Source organism: Siniperca chuatsi, linkage group LG18 (assembly GCF_020085105.1).
Source record: "Siniperca chuatsi isolate FFG_IHB_CAS linkage group LG18, ASM2008510v1, whole genome shotgun sequence".
NCBI lineage: Eukaryota > Metazoa > Chordata > Actinopteri > Centrarchiformes > Sinipercidae > Siniperca > Siniperca chuatsi.
The window spans coordinates 4826884-4853099 of NC_058059.1; the positions used below are offsets into that span (position 1 = coordinate 4826884).

The 26216-nt window shown below is 39.5% G+C and overlaps 1 protein-coding gene across 2 annotated transcripts; it reads right to left on the bottom strand.

The window, feature by feature from the left end:
- Window positions 1-6978: 6978 nt before the first annotated feature.
- Window positions 6979-25830, bottom strand: arsb (arylsulfatase B). Of its 2 annotated transcripts, XM_044173679.1 has the most exons (8): window positions 25243-25820; window positions 23488-23674; window positions 23178-23368; window positions 21707-21914; window positions 18036-18279; window positions 16770-16840; window positions 10855-10986; window positions 6979-8829 (listed from the first exon to the last, which is right to left on the bottom strand). In XM_044173679.1, exons 1-8 carry the CDS (start codon window positions 25501-25503, stop codon window positions 8564-8566), a joined length of 1560 nt encoding a protein of 519 aa, XP_044029614.1. In that variant the 5' UTR covers window positions 25504-25820; the 3' UTR covers window positions 6979-8563. The 2 variants fall into 2 exon arrangements, with proteins under 2 accessions (XP_044029614.1, XP_044029615.1); XM_044173680.1 differs by lacking the exon at window positions 10855-10986 and having other exon boundaries at window positions 25243-25830.
- Window positions 25831-26216: the final 386 nt, after the last annotated feature.

A 26216-nucleotide genomic window follows, 5' to 3' on the forward strand; every position in this document is an offset into this window, starting at 1 on the left:
AGTAAATTGCAAACTACTTCTTCAAAAGACGGTGTAGTCCCTCATTCGTCCAGGAGTGTTCTATCATAGAAAAGGTTTCAGTCGTAGTCATCTGGACACTGTTTTCAGAATCAAGACGTTTCCGCTCCCATCCGGAAGTCATTCTCAATTGTGAAAATGGTCCGATGACTCAGAAATTTAAGCTACTCTGTGTTGCTTAGGCCCTGCCCTCAGGGAGGAGTGTCTGCTGTTTGCTCTGCCTAGTTTCACCTAAAACGGACCTTCTTTTGTTTCCATGATGGCCCAGTAATCAGGCCTATTGTTTTCTGGCTGCACCTCCCTCATCACTGTTAAGTACCTGATTAGCATACGATTGGCTTGACCATGGTGTTAATACACTGTGGTAAACGGTTGGCAAGTTGAATCTCAGACCACCATTTCTGTTTAAAGAGGGGTTTTCTTTTTTCAAAAAATGGCTTCTTTGACTCCTCTTTCAAACCAACTCTTCTCTCTACTTAGAATCTTCACCTCGCTGTCTTCAAATGTGCGGTTTGCAGCTTTTAGATGCAAATGCACGGCGCTCTGCAATCCCGAGTTAGCGTGTCTAACTTCTTCAAAAGTTTACTGGATTCAGTATGAAATCACATTCTCTGTTTCATAATACTTGTGAAATTTTAGATTTCACAAGTATTATTTAATAGCAGCCAGGACTGGACACTCTTTAGGTTTACAGCTCATGAGTTCTGGCTGAGAAACTTTAACTGAAATCGACAAGAAAAGAATCTGCAACTATTTTGATAATCAATTAATTATATCAGTAATTTTAACAAAAATGTCAAACCTTCTCTGGTTCCAGCTTCTCAGATATGAGGATTTCCTCCTTCTCTTTGTCTTCTATGATATAGTAAACTATCTTTGGATTTTTGACAGTTGGTTGAAGACATCACCTTCGACTTTAGGAAATTATGATGAGCATTTTTCACTTTTCCTGACATTTTAAAAACCAAATGATAAATCAGTTAATCAAGAAAGTAATCGGCAGATTAATCGATAATGAAAATAATCGTTAGTTGCAACCTTGCCGGCTGGCAAACTCGAATTTGCAAACAGCATTATTGATTCCCACATTACTTTCTTCCACAACAAATACAGTCAAAATCGAATTTCCTCTTTAAATGTATTAAGTAATTCAATGATTATAATTGAACATTTTGTCATCTATGTAAAGCTGTTGTTGTCTTAGCATCTCTGATTACCTCTCTGTAAAGACAAGCTATTCACACAGTATTACACGAACATCTGGGTAGTCTACATGTCACATTCTCTCTAAATCCATGTCTTAACCTTTACTGGGAGGCTAACAGCTGAGCCAAAGACTCGCATCTAACACCAGTCGATGCAGTCTGCTCACATTCTGAAGGCTCCATATATTCGGGTCCAACACGTTAGTCTATATGCTGCACAGCAGAAAGCCACACTTAGCATTATTCCCAGACATGTGTCTATGCATGAACGCCCATTCCCAGTCTCCAGTCTTCTATTGTTGCCAAATTCAGTAGAAATATATGGCGCCTGTTAATAGAAGACAGTGTGAGGACAAGTAGAACAAGAATGGTGCGAAACAACAACTTTTGTATATCCATGTATGCTTTGCACGACAGTGAACGAGTGTGAATGGACTATTTTGAGACTGTTGTGACTAGGAAGGGAACAACTGGTGCCAGGACCTCGGTGCCTTCTTATTTGTGCTTCTCGGTCAGTCAAATGAGACTTGAATGGAGTGAAAAACACAAGGGAAGTCTCATGACTTGGTCTGGGAGTTTCTGGTTAAACAACTCTGCAGTTATTGTCAATAATAACAGCCCTGATGTTATCCATGCAGTTCCTGGGATCGTTGTTACTCTGACTGACCTTCAGTGTGACAGTCAGAATGAAAGCACAATAATCTGCAATAGAAATACTCCTATAATACATGATTCTTCCAATAAATGCAGTTTGAGCTACAAGGCAGGTAGGTACAATAAAATACTTACTGGGTACTTATACGGGGACAAATATGCAGTGTAAGTAGAAGGGAAGAAGATGACATGTTAGGGAATTAAAGGCAGAATAAGTAGGATTTTCCTAAAAAAAAAAAAAACAATGTATAGACTTATACAAAAATAATCCCTTTCAATCATCACTTATGATCCACTAGACGTGTGTGGCGGTGTCTGTATCTGCAGAGACGCTGCAGTTTCTTAGTTTCTTATTAGCTTGCTGTGTTTGAGACGTTTCTGGGCGTCAACCTTTGGCCAGTGGTGTGTAGCCAATAACATCGTGCAGGCTGTGAGTCTTGTGTTTATAAACAGCAACCAACAAATTCTACTTATTCTGCCTTTAAGGGGTTAAATAAATATAAATTACACCGTAAATATTTTTACTTACTTATTTAATAACACACAATACAGTAATATTGTTACTGCGTAAGAAAACAGGAAAAACACAGAGCACTTATTATTACTAATATGGTGTAGGCCTACATTATAGGTTTACATCATAACTAAGCCTGGGCAGAAGGATGTACCTTTATGGCTGCAGCTATTAAACAGTTATGTTTTTAAAATGATGATAAAATACTGGAGAACAGTAATGTAACTTTGGGGTCCAACATAAAATCCATTTGACGGCGAAAACTGATGTTATAGAAGAACCTAGACCATCTATTATGTCCTGTTATATCATTAGATCATTATCAGTTAAGGAGCTGAGTACATTACGCAACACACAACAGAAAACATACAGTATAAAGAAAAGTGTGGCGAGCTATTCCTCCTCTCAGGCGAGGGAATAACAAAAGTCAATATATCATATTTTACATTAAAGTTTAGGATAAAATTGTTTTCAGCCACGCGATCATCGATCAGTTCGTCCACAAACTGGTCCAGACTGAAATATCTCAACTATTACTATCAACTACTACTGAGATTAAACTTTGTACAGATATCCATGGTCCCCAGAGGATGAACCCTACTGACTTTGGTGATCCCCTGACTTTTCCTCTGGCGCCACCATGAGGTTGACATTTGTAGTTTTGAGTGAAATGTCTCAACTACTGGGTGAAAGTTTGGTACAGACATTCATGTCCCCCCTCAGGATGAATTGCAATCACTTTGTGATTTGTGACTTTTCCTCTAGCGCCATCATCACGTCAAACTTTTAATTTGTCCAATACTTTGGTTTATGACCAAATACCTACAAAGCTAATGACATTCCCATCATCCTCAGCCACTGTTTGTTTAGTGCTAATTAGCAAATGTCTGCATGCTAACACGCTTTGCTTAGATGCGTTAGCATTTAGCTCAAAGCACCACTGTGCCCAAGTACAGCCTCACAAAGCCTCCAGCGTGGCTGTTCAGGCTTCATCTTGGGTTTTTTACAGAGAGCAAGTGTCACATGTCTCATTGGCTCATTTTCATGAAATAGCTATTGTGAAAGGACATAAAGGCTAAGCCTATTGGCTCCCTGTCTGTACCCTGTAATTATTCAATATGTATTGGAACATTTTAAAAAGTATTTACAGTATAATTCCCTGTACTTCTTCCCTTCTACCTACCAGTTAAGTATTTAAATGGTATTCCATATCTACAACAAATTTACACTGTAATTTGTCTGATTTAATCTAAAGGGTTACTGTTTTTCAGTTCCTATTTGAGAATAAGATAAGGGAAGTATACTGAGACCATGCTCTGCCAAAGACCTTTTATCATAACTATAAACCAAGGAGGAATTGAGTTCTTATTTTCTAAAGCTTTTCTGTCTGTAGTTACTCTTAAAAGTGATGATATGCTTTAGGAACAAGTGCGATAAGTTGCACCTTCTTCTGTATGAGAGAGTGAAACAGAAACAAAAGACGACAAGCATCATTATTTGGTTAATAACACAACAAATTAAGGGTCCAGTCTAATGATGCCTCCTTGAACGTTCCTGCTCTGTGGTGGTCTGCCGACACTGTGAGGGGATTTTATTTGTTTTTTGTTGGGTGTGATGAGCTGTCGGATTCACCCCCTTCGAGGCTCAAGGTTCAACACATTCCTGGCTGCTCTAGTCAGTATGATTTTAATCTGTTTTCACAGGCAGGCAGCACAGACAGACACAATCTTGTTTGGAATCCCAGTCCCACTTCACTGTGAGACCTTCAGTGTCTCCTTGTGGACATACCAGAGGGGCATCAAGGGTGGCAGCCGTCTTTGCTTTGTGTCCCACATGTGCTCACCATCAAAACATATGTGCCTCACGCCGGCGATCACATTTTTACGCTGTCATATCTTTCAGGGGCATCACATTGGAAGGAACTCTGATGGCACACATAGCTTTGTCACAGCTGAAAAAACAAAACGTAAAAGGGTCGGGGCGACGTCAGAGCCGGCGAATCACAGTGTTGATTCAGTAGAGGCTAATCAGAGCCGGAGTGTGTTTGTCACTCTGTGAGGCAAACTTCACAGGGCCGAGTTAAAGTGCAGGATTAAGTGTGAAAGACACACCAAAACCACTGAAAAGTATGAGGAGACGAGTTGTGACACCACCAAGGTTGACTGCTCATAATGACAAGGGGGGAATAACTTGTCAGGAGGGGTAATTCACCACAAATGGGGTATGAGAAGTGCAAAAGCGGTCTGAGAAACTCACAGGCTTCGGTTTTAGATGAATAGCAAGCACGGGCAACATCTAATTAAATGAACTATCCCATCATCCTGAAATGCAGAGTTTTGATTGTAGAGCAAACTAACAGAACAAGCGAGTGACAAATTTCTAGCCTCAGCAATATAAGAAGTGCTTCTGATTTCTCAGAAACATAAAATAATCATGTGGTATTCTGGTAGTCGTCCATTACCAAAATCCCAGTTTAAATTCCATTTAATAGCCACTTTGGTAGAAAATGGTCATTCTGTTTTTGAAGCGCATATACATTTGAGTTCATATAGTCTCTTTCTCAAAATTAGAAACCAGCAATTGTTAAAAAGCAAGAAAATATACAAATAATTAACACAAAAAAAGAGTAGTTTTTAAAATTTAAGCATGTGAGTGGCAACACAGAGTTGCCTTGGGCAGGCCATATGGGCTGAATGTTACTAAATAAATAATTCAGTGAAATACAAAATCTCAAAAGCCACTCATTAATTAAGCATCAAAGGTCATTCTGGGCCTCGGAAACAGTAGTTTGACAAAAAAGCCCAACTCAAGTTTCACTTACTCGCTTTTTGGATGGAGTTTGTTCGGTGGCTGTCAACACTTTTAGGATGAGAAGTCCTAAAAGTGTTATAGATGAAGTCATTAACAGCTACTGAGCTCTCATGTCAAAACATCCATCTCCAAAACAACTGAGCAAACTCAAATGTGTTGATGAAGACCATGTGATACAGTTGAAAGCTCTAGTAAAAGCTAGGAAGTGGACTTGGGTTGAGATTGATTTGGTTTGTCCACTCATTAATGCTTTGCCATTATAAGTAAATTGTTAAATTTGGGAGTTTTAACATAGTCTCCAAACATCTTTAAAGGAATAATTCGACATTTTTGGAAAAACAATTATTAGCTTCTTGAGACAAGTTAGATAAGAAGACATCCCTGTCTGTTTGTTAAATATGAAGTTAAGTTAGCTTAGCTTAGCATACAGACTGGAAATAGGGGGAAACAGCTAGCCTGGCTCTGTCTAAAGGTAACAAAAATCCACCTACCAGCACCTCTAAAGCTCACTAATTACCATGTTATATAATTTTTGTTTAAATCTGTACAAATCTGTGTAAAAATGACAAATTATGGTTTAACGGGGATAATTTGTCAGACTATTTCTTGGCCGGATGCATTGACTGTTTTTTAATGCACATAACGTCCGTAAAACACTTTTTTGTACAGATTAAACAAACAAGATACATGTTAATTAGTGAGCATTAGAGGTGCTTGGAGGCATTTTTTGTTAGCTTTAGACAGAGCCAGGCTAGTTGTTTCCCCCCCGTTTGCATTCTTTATGCTAAGCTAAGCTAATTGTCTCCTGGCTGTAGCTTCATATTTTAGCGTACAGACATGACAGTGCTATCAATCTACTCATCTATATCTCGGCAAGAAAGCTAATTTTCCAAAATGTCCAGCTATTCCTATACTCATAGACTCATATCTAGCTTTGTAGACTCATATCTAGCTCAGTTAAAGCTAATTCTTTCATATACAAGTACAAAGAGCTGCCAAACAGCTGAGACCAAACAACAACATGAAAATCAACAACACAGCTTTGGCTTTTAAGGTGATGGGTCTAACAACTGTTCCAAAAACGCACATTTATAAAGGAAACAAGAGTCAGTGACATAACTAACCTGCTAATGTCAAATGGCTCTACAGTTTTCCACAGTAAGCAGCATTGTTGTTTGCCATGCTCAGCCGGCAATCAATTCACATGGCAGGTTAAGGGTCACAGCCCACAATAGGACAGGGCCGCCCACTCTCTGCAAGGAGCATTTCCTGTGGTAGTCTGCATGCTGCTGCCAGCGGGAGGTCAATCACCAAGGGGCCAAAGGTCAAAGAGGGTGTATGTATTAAGGAAATTAGTTTCTCCCGCTTAGATTCCAAATATGCAAATGATCCCTTTGGAAGTATCAGATTTTTACTCTTTAGTATGTTTGTTTTCTATCATGTGGTGACTTTAACTGGTCAAATACTCGGGACAAAATAATTTCCCACAGCAACCCAGAAGATATATCACCATAACTCTGAATCTAAATCACCTCCGTGAGAACTGCACATTCATGAATGAGTGGCATGTGAGAGTTATTGCTGAAGCCATAACATAGCGGATACCTGAAGTGCACAAGAAATTCCTCACATTTTCAACCTCTAAACAGAAATACACTGCTAACCCATTTAGCACCTACTCGTTAACTTTAAGGCAACAAGTAACTTAAACTTAAAAAAGCTACTTGTAATTAGCTGAATATCAGACAAACTGCATTCAGAATCACAAATGTTCAGTCTGTTTTACAGCACTTTAGCCTCTTTATTATTTATTTATTTTGTTCTCCAGAACAAAATGCATACATTGGTTAATACATCTTAAGCTTTGACCAGTAGGCACTTACAAATAGTGGTGTGCACAATTAATACAAAATTATAGCGCACGCATCATTTAAAGCACGTCATTTTAAAAACATATATTAAACCTGCAATAATTAATTCTTTGGCCATTTAGGGACAATGCAACAAACTGTAAACACAACACTGACATATTATCGCCTTATAAAGATATGGTTAGCAAACCTATTTACACATCCAGCAGATACGGAGAAACATTATCATTCATTTGGAGTCGTGTTTCTGGCAACCTGACGAATGCAAGTCAAATATTTGCTTTTCTTTTAGCTCTGTTTTGGTCTCCACCAACTTCATCTGTGACCTCAGCACTTTGTACATTACTCTGTGATTCGGTCACATATAGTTCCCTAAAGAAATCTTAGGGGAAAAATCTAAATGTTATTTTTTCACCTGTTATCCAGCAGCTGGTTACATTATTCAAAGGTATTTTTGTGATCTAATGGATGTCCAAATCTAATATTTCCACAGACTGAGCAGTAGACCTGAGTTGTATTCGTTCCAGAGAAGAAGAAGAGCAGAGCTGAGTGGCACAGTCAATAGGAATTTAAACATTTTAAACATCAGGTAGAAAGCAAACATCTATGAAATTAAGAAAATATCTTTGAACTCGCTGCTGGATAACAGGTAAAAGAAATAACGCTTTGATTTTCCCTCTAAGGTTTGCGATATGTGACCAAATCAATGAGTAACGTACAGAGTGCTGAGGTCACAAATGGGGCTACAGGTCTCCACCAGCCCCTGACGGAAATATCTGGCTCTTTAGCTGCTAATTGTTCCACTATGTTCACCAACTGTGTCTATCTGCTGTTTGGTGCTGGGCAGGTAGCGTTCAGTGGGTTTATAAGAGCTTTTTCGTTGAAAACAGGTTCCTGCTGCTGATGGAAACAACGCTGATAAGAGCGAGAATGAATCAAAACAGTAAGGTTGCCGTAAAACCAAAACAAGTAACTCCTTTCACATTATATGTAGTCATTTTAACCACTATCAATATAAAAGTATTTATTAGTGCAGCTTTTTGCATCTACTCTCTCTCTCTTGGACACATCTAACATGTTGCTCTCTCCTGTACAATCCTTAAAAAGCTCAGAAAATCTTCAAAAAAGTTTCTTTCAGGTTTAAAGCAGCCTGTTTTTTCCCTGGCTTTGTGTTTGGCACATACAACAGTATATAAATGAAGTGCAAATACCTGAAGCGGAACCTGAATTAATGATTGAGTTTCTTTATTGTTTGCTGAAAAAGTAAAAAATCTATGTGGTCTCGTGTTAAAATATGAAAAATCAGCATGATCGAATTTAGACTGTTTGAAATTATTGTGTGATGGATTGAGCTGTCTTTGAGTTGATATATATTCAATTCTAATCAGAGTTAAAAAATATCTAAAACTTCTTCTCTTCTTCACAGAAGAGAGTCCTGCTGTAATTCACAGTAAACACCGTAAACAAAGTTTCATCATTGTCATTGCCATCTAAGCCCAGGGTCCCCAGGCTCCAGCGGGGCCTGGGTCACATCTGGGGTCATCAGCGGGGAAGTTTATCGGCAAAGCACTTTTCTGGTGTTGGTGGAGCCTACTGAGGAGATACTCCACTACTGTGGGGAACTGAGTGGATACTTCATTCCTCTCCTCTGGATCTTTTTCTATGTCAAACAGCATTACGGACTTCAGTGGATCCACCTTGGAGGGGCTCGACTCAGAGCTGTTGTGGCCGGGCCGCGGAAACCAAATGTAACAGCCTGGAGGAAATAAGATGAAGGGCATTAGCAGCAGTGGTGGAAAGTAACTAAGTACATTTACTCAAGTACTGTACTTAAGTACAATTTTGAGGTACTAGTACTTATTTCTATTTCATGCTACTTTATACTTCTACTCTACTACATTTCTGAGGGAAATATTGTACTTTACTGCACTACATTTATCTGACAGCTGTAGTTCCTTTTCAGATTAACATTTGACATAAAAAAAAAACAATAATCTAAAATAAAAGGCCTTGTTAAAGATTAAATCAGTGGCTCCCAACATTTTTGGCTTGTGACCTCTTACAAAGAAATCAGTGTCTAGTTGGGGCTCCTTGTCATGTTTCAGATGTCCATACGTTGTTAGCAGTTCTACCAAAGAGAGATTTTTCTCTAAACTTCTTACATGGTTTGATTTAAATAACTGTTCTAGGAACAAAACTCACAAAAAAGCAAAGTTTAGAGAAAAGTCCAAAAAAATAATACAGATTTGTGTTTTAGTTTTTTCTTCTTTCCTCTCCCATTAATCTTCTAACGACCCCTCAGATTTATCTTATGATCCTTTGGAGGGGTCCGACCCCTAGGTTGGAAACCACTGGACTAAACAAGCTAACTGTATATAAAGTAGTTAACACTAGCTAACTGTATATAAAGTAGTTAAAACTAGCTAACAGTATATAAAGTAGTAAAAACTAGCTAACTCTATATAAAGCAGTTAAAACTAGTTAACAGTATATAAAGCAGTTAAAACTAGTTAACTGTTTATAAAGTAGTTAAAACTAGTTAACTGTATATAACTTTGTTAAAACTAGTTAACTGTATATAAAGTAGTTAAAACTAGCTAACAGTATATAAAGTAGTAAAAACTAGCTAACTCTATATAAAGCAGTTAAAACTAGTTAACAGTATATAAAGCAGTTAAAACTAGTTAACAGTATATAAAGCAGTTAAAACTAGTTAACTGTATATAACTTTGTTAAAACAAGCTAACTGTACATAAAGTAGTTAAAACTAGCTAACTGTATATAAAGTAGTTAAAACTAGTTAACTGTTTATAAAGTAGTTAAAACTAGTTAACTGTATATAACTTTGTTAAAACTAGTTAACTGTATATAACTTTGTTAAAACTAGTTAACAGTATATAAAGCAGTTAAAACTAGTTAACTGTATATAACTTTGTTAAAACTAGCTAACTGTATATAAAGTAGTTAAAACTAGCTGTTTATAAAGTAGTTAAAACTAGCTAACTGTTTATAAAGTAGTTAAAACTAGCTGTTTATAAAGTAGTTAAAACTAGCTAACTGTTTATAAAGTAGTTAAAACTAGCTAACTGTTTATAAAGTAGTTAAAACTAGCTAACTGTATATAAAGTAGTTAAAACTAGCTGTTTATAAAGTAGTTAAAACTAGCTAACTGTTTATAAAGTAGTTAAAACTAGCTGTTTATAAAGTAGTTAAAACTAGCTAACTGTTTATAAAGTAGTTAAAACTAGCTAACTGTATATAAAGTAGTTAAAACTAGCTGTTTATAAAGTAGTTAAAACTAGCTAACTGTATATAAAGTAGTTAAAACTAGCTAACTGTTTATAAAGTAGTTAAAACTAGCTAACTGTATATAAAGTAGTTAAAACTAGCTGTTTATAAAGTAGTTAAAACTAGCGCCACCTTGAGCAGCTACAACAGTAAAATGCTGCTCTAACATAGATTATTAATACTGATACATCAAACAATGTCAGATATAATAATATATCAGTCACAGGGGACATTTTACTGCAGAACATGTACTTTATGTACTTTAAATACATTTTGCTAATAATACTTCTGTACCTTTTACTTAAGTAGGATTTTGAAAGCACCTTTTTACATTAATGTATTGATACTTTTACTTTAGTATAATGATCTGAATACTTCTTCCACCACTGATTAGCAGAGATAAGAAGTGAATGTGTGTCTTGCGCAAGTGTGCTTGATTTTCAGCTTCCCACTTAGACTAAACATGTCATTACGGGTGTCAGAAGATACTGACCTGGGTAGCCAGTCAGCAGCTTCCAGTTTGAGGATCGAATGGCCGCGTGAATGGACACATTGAAGCCAAACTTGGCCCAGGAGCCTCCGCTGACCACCTGAGCCAAAGTTAACTGACGCTCCATGCCAGGACCTGCAGAGAGCAGAGGACAGAGCTGATCATGGAGGTCATCCATTTTTTTTTTAAACTAGAAACTGCTGATTTAGATGATATTAGACTACCACTGGATACAAAACGCCCTCTGTGGATGTCTATGTAAACCATACCAGTAGGTAGACAGGCACCAAATTCGGTGCATACCTGAAAATCAGTCGGTATGAAGTGAAGGTGTGAAAATAAATATACCAATAAGAGAGACCTCTTATTGTGCTGTAAAATCAACAGTGACACAGCAGGAATTGAGTGGTTCAAAAATTGCTTAAAAACAACCCTTTAAGAACAGAAATTGTATGTATGAATTTCCTCAAACACATGGAACTTTTCAGGCTGGAGGAATTTGACAAATATAGTGGTAATGTGGTCAACTCAGCACCGCTCTTCCATTTCTGCCAAGCACAATGAATAAATTGCCATTACTGAAGTTGGGCAGATTTGAAAACGGTAAGCAAATGAGGAACAAGGGTCACGGTTATGAACTGGCATCATTTTACCAGTTTCATAAGGCAAAAGTAAATAATTTATCCTTGTTCTGAGGGTGTCCAGAAATTTCTGCAGCCTCCTGCCATGAGCTATTTCAGTTCTTACGGAAAATGTCTCCCAGAAGTGAGCACACTTAAAAAAAAAAAAAAAAAAAAGATCTGGCCTTGAGAGTATTCTCAGGTTCATGTCTTGGTTGACCCCGACAATATGGTCCTGATTAGACAGATTTGCAAGTAATTTCGTTGTCCTAACGCTGTCAAAAACAAGTATTTCCTCATATTCTTTGCATATAGACAAATCCCCACCCACACAAATCCCATGCTCCCATCGGAGCTCGTTTTTATAGAGTTGATTCAACCACAGCGACATGACTGGAGAATTAAAACATTTCCGATCTCAGCGCTTTTGCAACCACATGATAAAAGCTTTGACATTGAATTCTTCACTGATCATTGGGCAAATGACATGTGGGCATCTTAATTGTTCTCACATGCATTAAGCTGGGAAGCTCACTGCGGAGCGATCCCTGAACCAAACTTATCACAGAGTTTTGTAAACAAGAGACTTGCAGAGCTCATATCCGAACGGTAAACTGCGCCATTGACTTCATGCCAGATTCAGGTGTTAATACTGTTATGTAAGCAGGTGGGATGATAAATGATTTGCGAACATCAGGGTTAGATTTATTTTGGGGTGCTCTAGCTCTTCTTCCACACTTGCTTCTTTAAGAAAAAAGGGGCCCAAACCCCAACACACACATTGCCCATTTCTTACGTTCATTCTTTGCATGAACACAGGACAAGAAAGCAGGCCTTGCTCATCTGGATCCACAGCAGGAGAATCCACAAATGGGCTCAAGAAAAGGGAGGAAGGGGAGGGGGAGGAACAGTGAGGAGAAACCCTGATAGAGCAGAGTAGTATGGAGGGGAAATTTGGGGGTGATTTAAGGCTTGGGCCAGGTCCAGGGTCTCTCTCTCTCTCTCTCGACAAGCGAGAAGTTCAGGGACCCCTCTGTGACCCATTTAGTCGGGATCCCTCTTCTCATACAGTGAAAGCAAAGAAGAGGGATTTTGAAAAAGCAGCTTGAAAGGACAAAGTATGTAAAAAGGGACAAGTCCTTTTCACGAGCTAAATAGAGAAAACCGAAAGAAGCATGAAGAGAGACGAAGAGAAAGAGCAGGGTCTCAAAGAGAGGCTGGGTTAATAAGAAGAAAGTAGAAAAGAAAGAGGAATCTCAGCCTGGAATGCATCAGGAGGAGCTGGTTGTCACTGTGGTGGCGGACAATCAAGATTCAAACATAAAAGCTTGTAAAGCAGCAGTGTTGTTTTTAACTTGGTTCTCTTATCATCCAAATGATTTAGATGGTAATGACCAACAGTAAACTTTAAGGATAATTTTAACTGTCATGTCTCTAAATCAGTGATTAGACTAAACATTTCATTTAAACAGAGGCTATTTGGGTGTTTTCCCAGTGGTCACTTTGTTTACTTTTTTAGATGAAAGAGTAGGTGAAATTTTCCTAATGTCATTGTGTTGTGTGTAATGTATGTAATGTCAAAGGGGTTTCTTGCAGCAACAAACCCACAGAGAATTATCACCCAACTCTGCAGTTCTTCTCAGCTCTGCGGAGTGTTTTAGCGTCATTCAGCTCAATGTTTTGTTTTTACGGCCCACAATTTTAATGTTTTGGTCTCACCTTGTTTCCACCTGCAGGAGGCAGCTGTTTTCAGTTTTTAAAAAAGCTCTAAAACAACCTGACCATACGCTACCTGTGCAGCACCAAACGGCAGACAGAAAAAGTTAGCGACTAGCTAAAGAACATAGTGGAGCATTTAGAAGCTAAAGAGCCTGATATTTTTCTCAGGAGTTGGAGACCAAAACAGAGCTAAAAGGAGGGTAAATATTGGATTTATATTCACCGGGTGGCCAGAAGGAGTCCAAATGATTACTAACGTTACTCTGTATCCGCTGGATGTGTATTTAGGAAACTGTTGGCTATACATGGTATGCCATATCAACTTTATAAGGAGATAATATGTCAGTGTTTTGTTTACAGCTTGTTCCGCTGCACCCAAGAGGCCAAAAAACTAAATAAATAAATTAAATCGATTAACGCTGCTTTAAACTTTAAAAAAGGTTGAGCAGAATTGACCCTTCTGTTGTAAGACAAGCTTGTCGCTGTGTCAGGACCCTACACAGGTACAACACACAACAGTTTCTTACAAATATTTTTGTAACTGTGCAGTTTGTACCTTTAAAAGTTAAATTGTGTTTCCCAAGTAACCAAAATTGTAACATGTAACATTATGCTCCATTTTCCCCCCTTTCTGTCAATGACGAATGACCAATTCCCCATCCTCCGTAGTCTTTCTTCCCGCTAGGGGTCGGGTTATGCTCGATCAGTATTAGTTTGTTCGACGTGTTGTTCGGCCACATCGGAAATCAAAAGAGTTTATAGTTGTACCGAATGGTCACACTCGAGGAGGAATGAAAAACCATGACAGCGCACATTTTCAGACACTCTCTCCTGGAAGACATTCATAGTGTTGCACTTGGTTGTTCACATGAAAAGTGACAGAATTAGTTGTGTCAAGAATGAAAAAAAGAGCCGAGAGAGAAGTTCAAACCTTTCTCACCTCCGCACAGCTGACCAGTCATGGTGTGAAGTGGGTGTGAATGTTGGATTGTCTGCAATAGCCCTCCCTAATCCCACGTCGGAAAAGGTGTGTGTGTGTGTGTGTGTGTGTGTGTCCAGGGGGGTTTCCGAAGCTATTCAACCATCCGACAAGCAGTTCTGAAGAAGCATACTGGCTGCTTGACTCCCACTGTGGCTCAAAAGGACAAAAGGACTCACCTGCAAGCGACTCACCCTAACCCTGCAATTTAGTTGCAGACTATATTGTGCATTACATGTTATTAAAGCAGGGCTGGCCACCACCGTTACACACTGACTCAGGAGGAAGTGTGATCTGAACAAACTTTTTAAAAGGTAGGTGTTTCAGGTGATAGACACCAGCGAACCCCCAATAATAGTTTATAGCTTTAGAAAACCTCCTTTCAATTATAACACAGTGCCACGTATGGTACAGTAATAATTAGTCTTACCTTCTACATGCTAGAAGAGAAGAAAACTACTGTACTTTTAGGAGACGAATGTTACACCTTTATGGTAGATCAAATGGTGCGCATCTATTCTCATGATGACCCATTATGGTACATCTGTGAAACATTTCAGTACAAAAATGTACTCCTCCTATACCTCTACTATTTTTGAGTGTGTAAATAAGATACAGAATCCTCCACGAAGACAGAAATAGCGGCCTCAGACCAGGACCAAGACCACCTAATATTAAGTGGTTTAGACAAGAATGAGACCTCTCCACTGTGTCTGACAGCAGAAAAAAAAGGCAGTCACAAGACCTATTTCCTGGAAACCTCCCTACAATCACAGAGTTTAAAATGTAAGCACACACACCCTGCCCTCAAACGTCAACTATCTCATATTTCAACACAGTTGACTGATTACAGTTTCAACTTTGTGTTTTATCTCAGATGAAAACAGAACAATACCATTTTATGAGGTACAGTAATCACAAAATCATAGCTAAAATGTGAGGAAAAATAAAGCTAATTAATAAAAATATTGTCTTTAACAATCTTTCACTTTTTTTATACACATTACACAAGTAGAAGAATGTTTATTTTAATTAGAAACAGCCAATACTTACAAAAAGCGGCTTATGATCATCACAAATATATATGTGTGTATACATTTCATAAATGGACCTGTCAAGCCAAAACCAAAATTAAGGACGTCCACTGATAATAATCCAGGCACCATGTGAGATCAGCCACAAACAGACTCACCTCCAGCCAGATTCCTCATAAACTCTTGATCCACTCAAACAAATTTCAAACACTCATAATAAACATAACGTGGTTTTCTGATACGCTAATGTGAGTTTAGTCAAATGTTATGTAACAATGCTATTCTTAGGCCCCAGTCTGCTTTTACTTGAGTTAATTGGATTCACGATGTCTGGTATTTGTGAATACCGGCTGAAACAATGAGCCCTTGATACTTGTGGCCATGTTGGGAAGAGAGAGAAAACAGTAGAATTACAACATTAGAAACGAAGGAACACAAACATGATAGGCATCACGCACACAGGAGCGGAGGAGAGGTAACATGAGGTTTCCATCACCTCAACGTGCTTCAACAAACTGTTGTCACTGGCACATGAATAATGGTTAAAATGGTTTAAAGTGGCCAAGAGTTCACATGTTCTCCATGTGTCTGTACGGGTTTCCTACCACAGTCCAAAGGCATGCATGTTGGATTAACTGGTGACTCTAAATTGCCTGAATTGTTCTATATTTGTCATCTGCCTGTGACAGACTGGCGACCCGTCCCGTGTGAGCTCCACCTCCACGCGACCCTGCACAAGATTTATAGATAAAGGATCGATGGATGAGTTTTAACCAGTGGTTCCCGACCTGGTGAGAGGGCACCAGATGATGAAGAGTCCATAGCCATACTAGCTGCTCTATGAGGCTTTACTTAAGTATATTGCATCAGAACTGCTTGTCGGATGGTCGAATAGCTTCACAACCCCCATCCCCCATCCTCCTTTCCAATTTCGGATTGGGAGGGGAGGGGCTGTGTCCGACCATTTCTGTGACTTTCCGAAACCGACAATCCAACATTCACACCCACTTCACGCTGTGACTGGCCAGCTGTGCGGAGGGGAGTTTATGTATTATATAGTATATACACTCAAAAATGTTCCATAATCTCATATTAACCTTAAAATCTGAGTTTTCTTTAAGCACGCGACACTGAGTGGCGGATGACTGGGATGATTTTCCATGGACGAGATATGTAGCTGCAGTGGTATAAAATAAACTGGATGCAAACTAAGTTTCTAGATTTACATAAAGAAGTGAAATGATCTCAGCCCGTTGGCAGGATCTGCTGCTATAAATATTTTTTTGCAGTGAAGTGATGGGATCTCTGCAGCTTGTATCAGCCAATGTTTGTGTTTCACAAGATTGTATTTCAAAATTCACGTCAACATCCTGTCTTTACCAGGTCTGCATGGCAGCATACGTACATATACAGTACACACACACTTACACAGTGTGGGAACCCGGCTTCAACTTTGTCCAAATCCACAAATGAAACCCTGGAGGTATTAGGTCTTCTGTGTCCTGATGACAGTATAGACGAACTGGGAAAAGCCTCACATATGTACAGTGAAACGTGTGAACTTACATGGAGCAATGTCGTTATACAGAGGGTCAATGTTGTGCAGCAGCTCCAGTCTGGGTGAGGCAAACCCTTTGCTGTAAGATAAAAAGCAGTGCAACTCTTAAACATATGGATACACAACCAACACACAAACCACGATGTCTGACTCATGCACTGTAAAATCCATTGGGATCTGTAAATCTAAACCAGCTGGCTGTTGTTCACCAGGCAGTCATATGCTCTGACCGCACTCCACCACAGAGAAAACACACTGCTCTCACCGACCACAGTGTCTGATAACACAACTAAAATAACTCACTCTCTCCTGCCTGCCTACTGTTCTGGGCCTTCATTTGGTTTTAATTTCACCGGTCGAGCTGTTGGGCTGCTGTTTTCTGTAACAGGCGAGCCAATTAAAAAGAAAATGAAACTGTAAGGCAGCGAAAACAAACAGCAGTTTGTGCCCTGCGTTGTTGTGTTGCTCACATGGCGACGCCAGCGGTCAGCTGACGTGCGTCAGCCAATCGAGTCAAGTGGAGGCTGTGAGTAGTAGTTTGCGGTCCAGGCTAAGCCTTGATTTTCTGCTCGGGCTCTGTTGTAGCCCTCAATTTCACCTTCTTCACTGTGTCCACATTTAGTTTACAAATATAATGTGTCAGTCAAACAGGACTCAGTGACGGCCTGTGTGATGACCTGCACACAAACTATCATGGAAAGTGCATCTGTGGTGTGCCAACAGTTGCATATGACTTTCACTAACAGTTTCTTTGAAATGTTCTTCAAAACATACATTTTCAACCACATAATTAAATATGTTACGTATAAAAGAATTACAACATCTCAGGTATGTTGCCACATAAAAGGATTTGCAGCTAAACTAATTAGCTTATCCAATAGCAGGCTTTCATAGTTCTTGAGAGGCAGAGGTGGGGATGGAGAGAGGATAAGGGAAAAAAGAAAGGGATGGGGAAGGACTACAGATTTGTGTGAGAATGACTGATGGAATTTCCTTCTCTTTGAGCTCCCATGGCCACAGTAACAAAGGGCTTATTGAAGGAGCAGGGGCTTCTACAAGAAAAAGACGCTGGGTCAGGGAGACAGGCAGAGGGAGTTGGAGCGATAGCGCATGGAGGAAGGATCGGAAAGAGGCACAAAGAGAGGGCAGGCTGTCAAACTCAAGAGCTGGTATCGCTTACGCTGTAAACACAGGCTGACCTGCCACCCGAGAAACATTCTCAGCTAGGAATTTAAGTCTCAGATCTGTGAAAACAGCGCAACAGCCCAGCTCACCTGATTGTGTTCCACACGTTGAATCCGTCCAGTGGCTTTGCACCGCCCGTGCTCCCTCCTGCCAGGCCAACAAGTGTTGGCAGCCAATCGGAGATGTGGATTAGTTCGTGGCTGATGGTCCCGGGTTGCTTCAGTAGCGGGCTGGCGACAAATCCGACTCCCCGGATCCCTCCTTCCCACAGTGACCACTTCCTCCCTCGCAGTGGCCAGTTGCTGCCACCATACAGCGTCTGACCGCCGTTATCTGTCCAACGACCAGAGGGGCAAAATGTAATGACACAAGCAGAAAAAAAACATAGATAGATAAAGGGTTTCAAATCAGTAAATATAAAGACATAAGGATGAGATCTGGGGAGGTGTCAGTGTACTGAATGTTGAACAAGACTAAGAATCTACAGCCATACTAGCCCCACATAACAACCAAACACTTTAATGTAACATTTCCAGATTTATATTGTTTTTAAACTTTGGTTTTGCCCCTGGGCAAACATTTTATCTTTGCAGGAAGAAAGTAGACATCTGTGAGATCAAGAAAATGTATTTGAATACGCAACCCGCTGCTGGATAACAGGTAAAATATATAGTTTCCACTAAGATTTTTGATGGTAACGCAAGGCGACCGAATCACGGGGTAACGTACTGAATGCTGAGGTCATAAATGGGGCTACAGCCATGCTAGCAGCTGTGTGAGGTTGTACTTAGGCAAAGCTAACACAATGACTATGCTAACATGCTGATGTTTAGCAGGTATAACATTTACCATGTTCACCATCTTAGTTTAGTATGTTAGCATGTTAACATTTGCTAACTAGCACTAAGCACACAGTACAGCTAAGGATGATGGGAATGCCATTAGTTTTGCAGGTATTAGGTAAACCAAAGTGTTGGACAAGTTATCATTTCTACCTGATGATGTCTCCAACTGGAAAGTCAGAGGATAACCAAAGTTATTACAATTCATCCTGAGGGGAACATGAATGTGTGTATTTCATGGCAATCCATCCAATAGTTGTTGAGACATTTCACTTAAAACTACAAATGTAAACCTCATGGTGGCGCTAGAGTAAAAGTCAAAGGATCACCAAAGTCATTAAGATTCATCCTCTGGGCACTGTGAGTGTCTGCACAAAATTTCTGGACCAAAGTGGTGGACCGCCCAACATTGCCACCCACAGAGCCATAACACGAGCATGGCTAAAAACAAGTCATCTAAGACATTAACACAATATAACAATGCTCATCCATTTGTCTCCCCTGTTAGCCAAATACTCCTGCATAATATCCAACCATTACACAAGTGCACACACAGGCAGTTAAGACCGACTGTCATCATCCCAATAAGTCTGTCCAGTATAAACACACCTGACCAATCACATCCAGGCAGGGCTCCCCTTTCAGCAGAGTGTCATGCAAGTCCAGGAAGTAGTCTGTGCCGATTCCCGAACTGTTCTGGAAAAAAACCGTCTGCTCCTTAATGCCTTTTCAAGCTGCTCTGGCTCTCTTCAGGCCAATTCTCTCTTTTCCCAGCTCCCCTAACGCTCTCTCGCTCATTTGCTTACAGTAAAAATCCCGGTGAGGCAGTCAGTTTGCCGAAAATTTCATCATAAAGGAATTTCAAGGCTAAGGGTCATTTATTTCCTGTTACACATGTGGGTCAATGATAACAGCTTGAACATGAGAAAACTTTAAAGCCAGAGATGTGACTAATAAAGCCATTGATAGACCTTACTCAGACTATTTTCAGTAAGTAATGTTTATGCGTTTATAAACTATATCCTGGTCGCATCACAGGGAGCCAAAGTCAGATATTACATAACACCAGTGCATCACATTGACACAGACGCAGGAAGTATTTGGAGTTTTCCCCCCCTCCGCTTCAGATCAGCAGAGTCAGTGTCTGCCCGGCATATGGCTGGCTGAATCCTTCGAGTCAGAGCCAAAACCAAATGTGTGGAAGAACAATGAAACAGGCCACCTACCGCAGCCCACCACGGGCATAAAAAAACCTCGCACTTTACTTTCACAGCATTGTTCCTGTCTTCTAATTACCCTTTTAAAACCCCCTAAAAATAACCCTCAAAGCAGTTACCTACTTCAGATGCAATTCATTAGAAATTCCACATGTGGAAACCCAAAAGCAGGCACATGTTTAGAAGATGCTGCACGCCCTCATCAAAAGGCCTATATGATGGACTCTAGTGGCGTGTATGAAGAGATGAGCCAACTTAAGTTTTCCTTCAGTGTGATTTCTATATCCTGCCAATAATCCTGACAAAAAAACCTTTTAGAACAAATACAACAAAGCACTACCCTCTAGTGGACATCCAGAGTATTACACTATTACTATTTTCAGTGTAATCCGCCCTGGATTGGTGGAGAATGACAGAAAAATCCTAACTGAGAGATGCTGCAAACACTAAGCAAGGGTATCTGTTTCATGTGCCTCCCTCTTGACCTTGTTGTGTAATAAAATGTGTTATCTAACCCTCTGATGCTTTAATTCAATAAACCCATCACCAGGCTGTCACCTGAACTTCTCTCAACCCTGGAAAACTGGCTTTGATGCGCAAAGAAAATGTGGTTTTGAGTCTGAGGACGTAAAATGTAATTGCGCTTTACTTAGCACTCACTGATTTGGTTTCCATTCTGGCACACAATAAAAGAGTCAGACGGAGAGAAAGAAAGAAAAGCTGTGGAAAATACATTAGCATTCCCAGAGGCGTTCACCTGATCATCCTATCTGTGTGTGTAACAGTAGACTTTAACTCCAGTGAAGTAAGATGATCCAGTGCTTCACCAACGTGCAGCGTTTGCTTACATCTTAAAGCTTGCCACAAGATTCTACAGAAGTTGGTAAATTGTTGATTACTGCATCATTAAAGTGGTACAACGTTAATATCGAACATGTGTTAACCTACTGACCTGTAACTACAGCTCTGTGAGCTCAGTTAAACCTAACATGTTCATTCCTAATTAAGTGCACAACGATTTATGTTCATTTAGGTTTTATGTATATGAAGTAAGCAAACAAAATATCAAGACAATGAGGTTGAGCTTGTCTGTTTTGGGTGTTTGGTGAACGGGTTTTTTGCTGCTGTTTTGTTTTTGTTTTTTTATCTTGTGAGTTTCATGTGGTGGTCACTGTTCAAGATTGTGTGTGGAGTTTGAAAAGAAAATTGTACAAAACAAAAAATGAAATGAAACTTTGAAGAGTTATTCCGGAGTAGCGGCACATCACCCATCTATTTAGAAATTATTTGTGTGATAACTGACACCCGTGTGTTCCCTGAGGATGATGTCTAATCATTTTAATTATTATAGTTTATAGTTTGGTATGCAGACAGCAACAGTTTGATTTCAGTGAACTCTGATGTGAAAAATAGTAGTTAGAGGATCGACATTAATCAATTATTAATCATGACCTTTCCTCTAGTGCCACCCTGTGGTCAGAATGTCCTCTTTGCTTTGTACACAAGACATCTCACACTACACATCATGTCATTACATTTGTTAAACAAAACCAATATTTCCGCATTCACACTTATTTTCTACTCTAAAATTCAGATATTTTGTTGTTTGTTTGAGGAAGATTATAATGTCTGAGAAAGTTCACATTACTACTTACCTCATTACTTGCTTTACTTCAGCCGGGACTCAGTACAAACACATACCTGTTGAGAAGACTAGGATCGTGTTGTTCCAAAGTCCTCCCTGCTGCAAAGCCAGAGTGATGTTACCCACTGCCTCGTCCATGGCCGACACCATGCCAGCGTACAGCCTGCGCTGGGGGTCTTTGATGAAACTGTAGGGGGCCACGTAGCGCTCTGGCACCTGCAGGGGTGAATGGACTGCTTGCAATGCCACATAGAGGAAGAGCGGCTGAAAGATAAAGAGAACAACATGTGAAGACTCACGTCTGTGACTTTGTAAACTGCAGTTCACAGTACAAACGCAACAATCAAAAAGTAGTCAATTTCAAGTAAGAGTACTCTTCAAAATCCCACTTAAGTAAAAAAGTACATAAGTATTATCAGTAAAATGTACTTAAATAATCAAAAGTAAAAGTATTTATTTTGCAGAACAAATTCTCCTGTGACTGATATATTATAATATTAGATTGTAGATTTGAACTACTTTATGTACATTTTGGTGGTTTAAACGGTACCATCCTAGAGGACGGGCCCCTCCAAAGGGTCACCAGATAAATCTGAGGAAAGAAGAAAAAGTCCTGCTTCACAAATGTGTATTAATACTTTGGACTCTTTTCTTTTTTGTGAAATATTGGATCATTTTTACCTCTTTGGACCTCAAACAGTTATTTAAATGAAATCATCTGAGAAGTTTAGAGGGGAAATATGTGTTTGATGGAATAAAAACAGCCTTTAAAACAGCTCATAGACATGTGAAACATGACATGGAGCCCCAACTAGATACTACTTTTTTTGTAAGAGGTCACAAGACAAGATTGAAGAAGACTGGGTCCACTGGTTTAATATAGATCTATATATATAGATTTATTCTTTATGTCTTAATTATCACTTCAGCTTGTCAGAAAAATGTGCATTATAGGGCAATATCTACCTAACGTTTGCTAACATTAGCCACCATAAGCTACTAGTTAGGTTTATTAATGAATTCAACATTTGGAAGAGGAATGTGCTATTTCGTCTTTAAATCTGCATTAAAGGGGGTTATATAAATAAAATTGACTTGACTAACTGATTTTTTTGACCACATGGGGGCAGCAGAAACAAGTTGTGAACACAACACATTATCACCTTTTAAGTTGATATGGTGAACTTGTTAGCAAACAGTGGCTTATTTACACATCCAGCAGTTACGGAGCAACCTTTTACATTAATTTGGAGTCGTGTTTGTGTCACCTGATGAATGTAAGTCCATTTTCTCTCTGTTAGCTCTGTTTTTGGTCTCCACCAGCTCCTGAGGGAAATATCTGGCTCTTTAGCTGCTAAATGCTCCACTATGCTCAGCAGCTGCTCTCTAACTGTGTCTGTCTGCTGTTTGCTGCTGAGCAGGTCGTGTTCAGAGCTTTTTCATTACTTACTAAAGTTCTTTAGATGATTCAAATGGTTTACTGCTCTACATTGTGAAACTGTGCGCATGTGTGTGAGTGTGTGTCACCTTGTTCGAGTTGTGTTTTTCAATGATGCTGATGGCCCTCTGGCTGAGCAGCTCAGTGGAATAGACTCCTTTATATCCGGTGGCGACCTCTTCTCCTTCCCGCAGGTCCAACGCACAGCGAGTCAGGTTCAGAGCAGCGATGGGACTACAGCGGACATGAGTGTAGTAATCCTCGCTGCCTGTCAGGTAGCCTGGAGCACACAGTGGGGGCAGGAGGTTAGGAATTAATCCAGATATAAATTTGTAATGCTAGGAATAAAACTGCATCCTGGATCCTGCATCAAAAGGGTTTATTCTAAATGAAATATACCAAAGTACGTGTCAAAGCCCCGGCGTGTGGGCAGGCAGTCCTTCTTGTACATGCCCAGGTGCCACTTGCCCACCATGTGCGTGCCATAGCCCGCCTCCTTCATCAGCTGGGGCAGCAGTTTCTCATCCAGAGGCACACAGTACGGCTGACAGGGCCAGATGATCTGGTGCTGCATGCCTGTGTGGATCTAAGGGCAAGGTTAAAAAAACAAACACATACTGTTAGGAAATAAATACGCGTTGTGTTGAAAATGGCACAAAGCAGAAAGATGTAAGAATAGCAAAAAGGGGGAACCAACAGCCTCTCTGGTGACAGTGACGCAAACAAACGGTTCAAAATAAACGTCCTGAAATGAGTCCACTTCGTCCTCTGGTTCTACTTTCCACCAGTGTTCAAATTAGAGACCAAAAAAAGAAAAGAAAGGTTAGACTTGTACTTTGCTTAGTGATCAATAAGTCACAACCTAAAAAAATACCAAGGCACACTGCTTTGCAAAAATTAAGAATCCTTAAATAAATGGGCTAAGCGCCATTTGATTTTACGCGCCCTGAAGACGACTGAGAGTTGAAACGCGTAGGCGCTTAGCCCATTTATTAAAGGCTTTTTAATTTGTGCCTTGGTATTCTTTAGGAAAACCTTATATCTGTTTTGGTGTGGCAGGAAGTAACTTCAAGTTCAAGTTCTTTACTGTCGTATGCGCAACACTTACAGTGAAGCAGTCGTTGGCAATGAACTTCTTAAATCTCAGGCTCTTTCCAACAATATGAATAAAAACAAAATCACACAAGTAAAAGAGAATCTAAGACATAAAATAGTGCATTAGTTAAAATATAGGAATATAATTCTATTTAGAATAAAATCAAATATAATACTGTGGAAGACAGGTACAGACAGAACCTGACCTCAGTGTTTACCTGTATCCACCAATCCCAAACCATCACTCACCTTTGCTGTGAACAGCGTTGGAAGAAGTACTCAGATCTTTGACTTGAGTAAAAGTAGCAACACCACAGTGTAGAAATACTCTGCATTCAAAATCTTACTTAAGTAAAAGTCCAAAGGTATTGGCATTAAAATATACTTAAAGTCCCAAAAGTAAAAGCACTCAGTATGCAGAAGGCCATTTCAGAATAATGTATATTATTTTATTAAATTGTAATTATTGATGCATTAATATGCACATTATTTAATATGTATATATGTTTATAATATGTACATCTGGCTGTAGATGTTTTGAATGTTGAAGATTGTTTTTTATATCTTGTAATTCTGTAATTTGTTCTTTGTTTTATGTGCTGCTGCCTGTCTTGGCCAGGACACTCTTGAAAAAGAGATTTTTAATCACTCAATGAGTCTTTTACTCCTGGTTAAATAAAAGGCAACATAAAAAAAAATTTAATTACATTTTAATGTTACAGCTGGAATAGGTAAGGCTTATTTTTATTTATTTATTTACTTTATATACTGCCAGGTAGCTTGTGAATTTCTCCAAGGGATCAATAAAGTCTTATCTTTATCGATAATAACACATCCTCATTTATTTATTCATCTGAATCTGCAAAGTAACTGAAGTCATCAAATAAATGTAGTGGATTAAAAGGAACAATATGTGCATTTGAATTGTTGTGGAGTAGAAGTAGCGGGAAATGGAAATACTCCAGTAAAGTACAAGCAGGCTACCTCAAGAAAGTAAATGTACTTTCCACCACTGCCCTGAAACACAGCCAGGATCAGGCAGCAAGATGCGGATCTCACCTGATACCTTCCGGTCATGAGCTGGTTCCTGGAGGGGGTACACAGAGGCTGAACATAGTAGTTCTCCAGGCGGACTCCTCTGGCTGACAGTTTGTCCAGGTTCGGTGTGCTGATCTCTGAGCTGTGGTAGCCGACATCATACCAACCAAAGTCATCTGCCAGGACGAACACGATGTGAGGCTGCTGGGCCGCTAAAACCACAGGAAAGCTTACGAGGAACGCAGCTGTGATAAGCGAATAGACCGACTGCATTTTATCCATCGTCAGTTTCTTCGTTATGAAGTCGGCAGAGCCCCATTAGTGGAAGTTCAGTTTGTCACGAAGTAAACAAGGAAGTCCGGCAGATTGTGTTTTCGCGGTTGAAGAAAGACAAACATGTCTGATTGGAGGCTTTAGCTAATCGGCTGTCTACATGTCTTCATCGTAATAATATTAAAAAATACATCATTTAATAATAAAAGTTACGCCTGCGTGCGTTATTTTTTTCCCCCGGCAGCACTCCCTCTGATTGGCTAGTACTCGTTGCTTCCGTTGGTTAAGCTTAGGGAAAGCCAATCAGAGGCAGTGTAAGGGCGGGACTTGGCGGAAAGCTGGTGGGGGAAAAAAACCACCAACTTGCGTCTAGCTGTCACTTCCGTGTTCCGCAGCTTGAAAATACTGCCTCGACTGAAGCAGCCAATCAGATGACTGCAAAAATAGCCAATCACGTGAAATATACGTTATGGCAGTTCGTTGTTTCGTTTGAAACCAAAAACGGAAAACAGCCGTTTTTGTTGTCAGAATCAAAAAACGAGAAAGCACAAAAGTCATATGTTTTATCCAAAAAGTGTATTAATAGCTATATTATTAATTATTTGTATTGTTCTGTCTTGAGAATTCTTGTGTTGTTGCTGTTTTTATGGCGTCTTGTTGTCTTCGTTCTGTACATTTTTATCATTTTATAAGTTTCAAAACAAAGGACTGCAGTTGAAAAT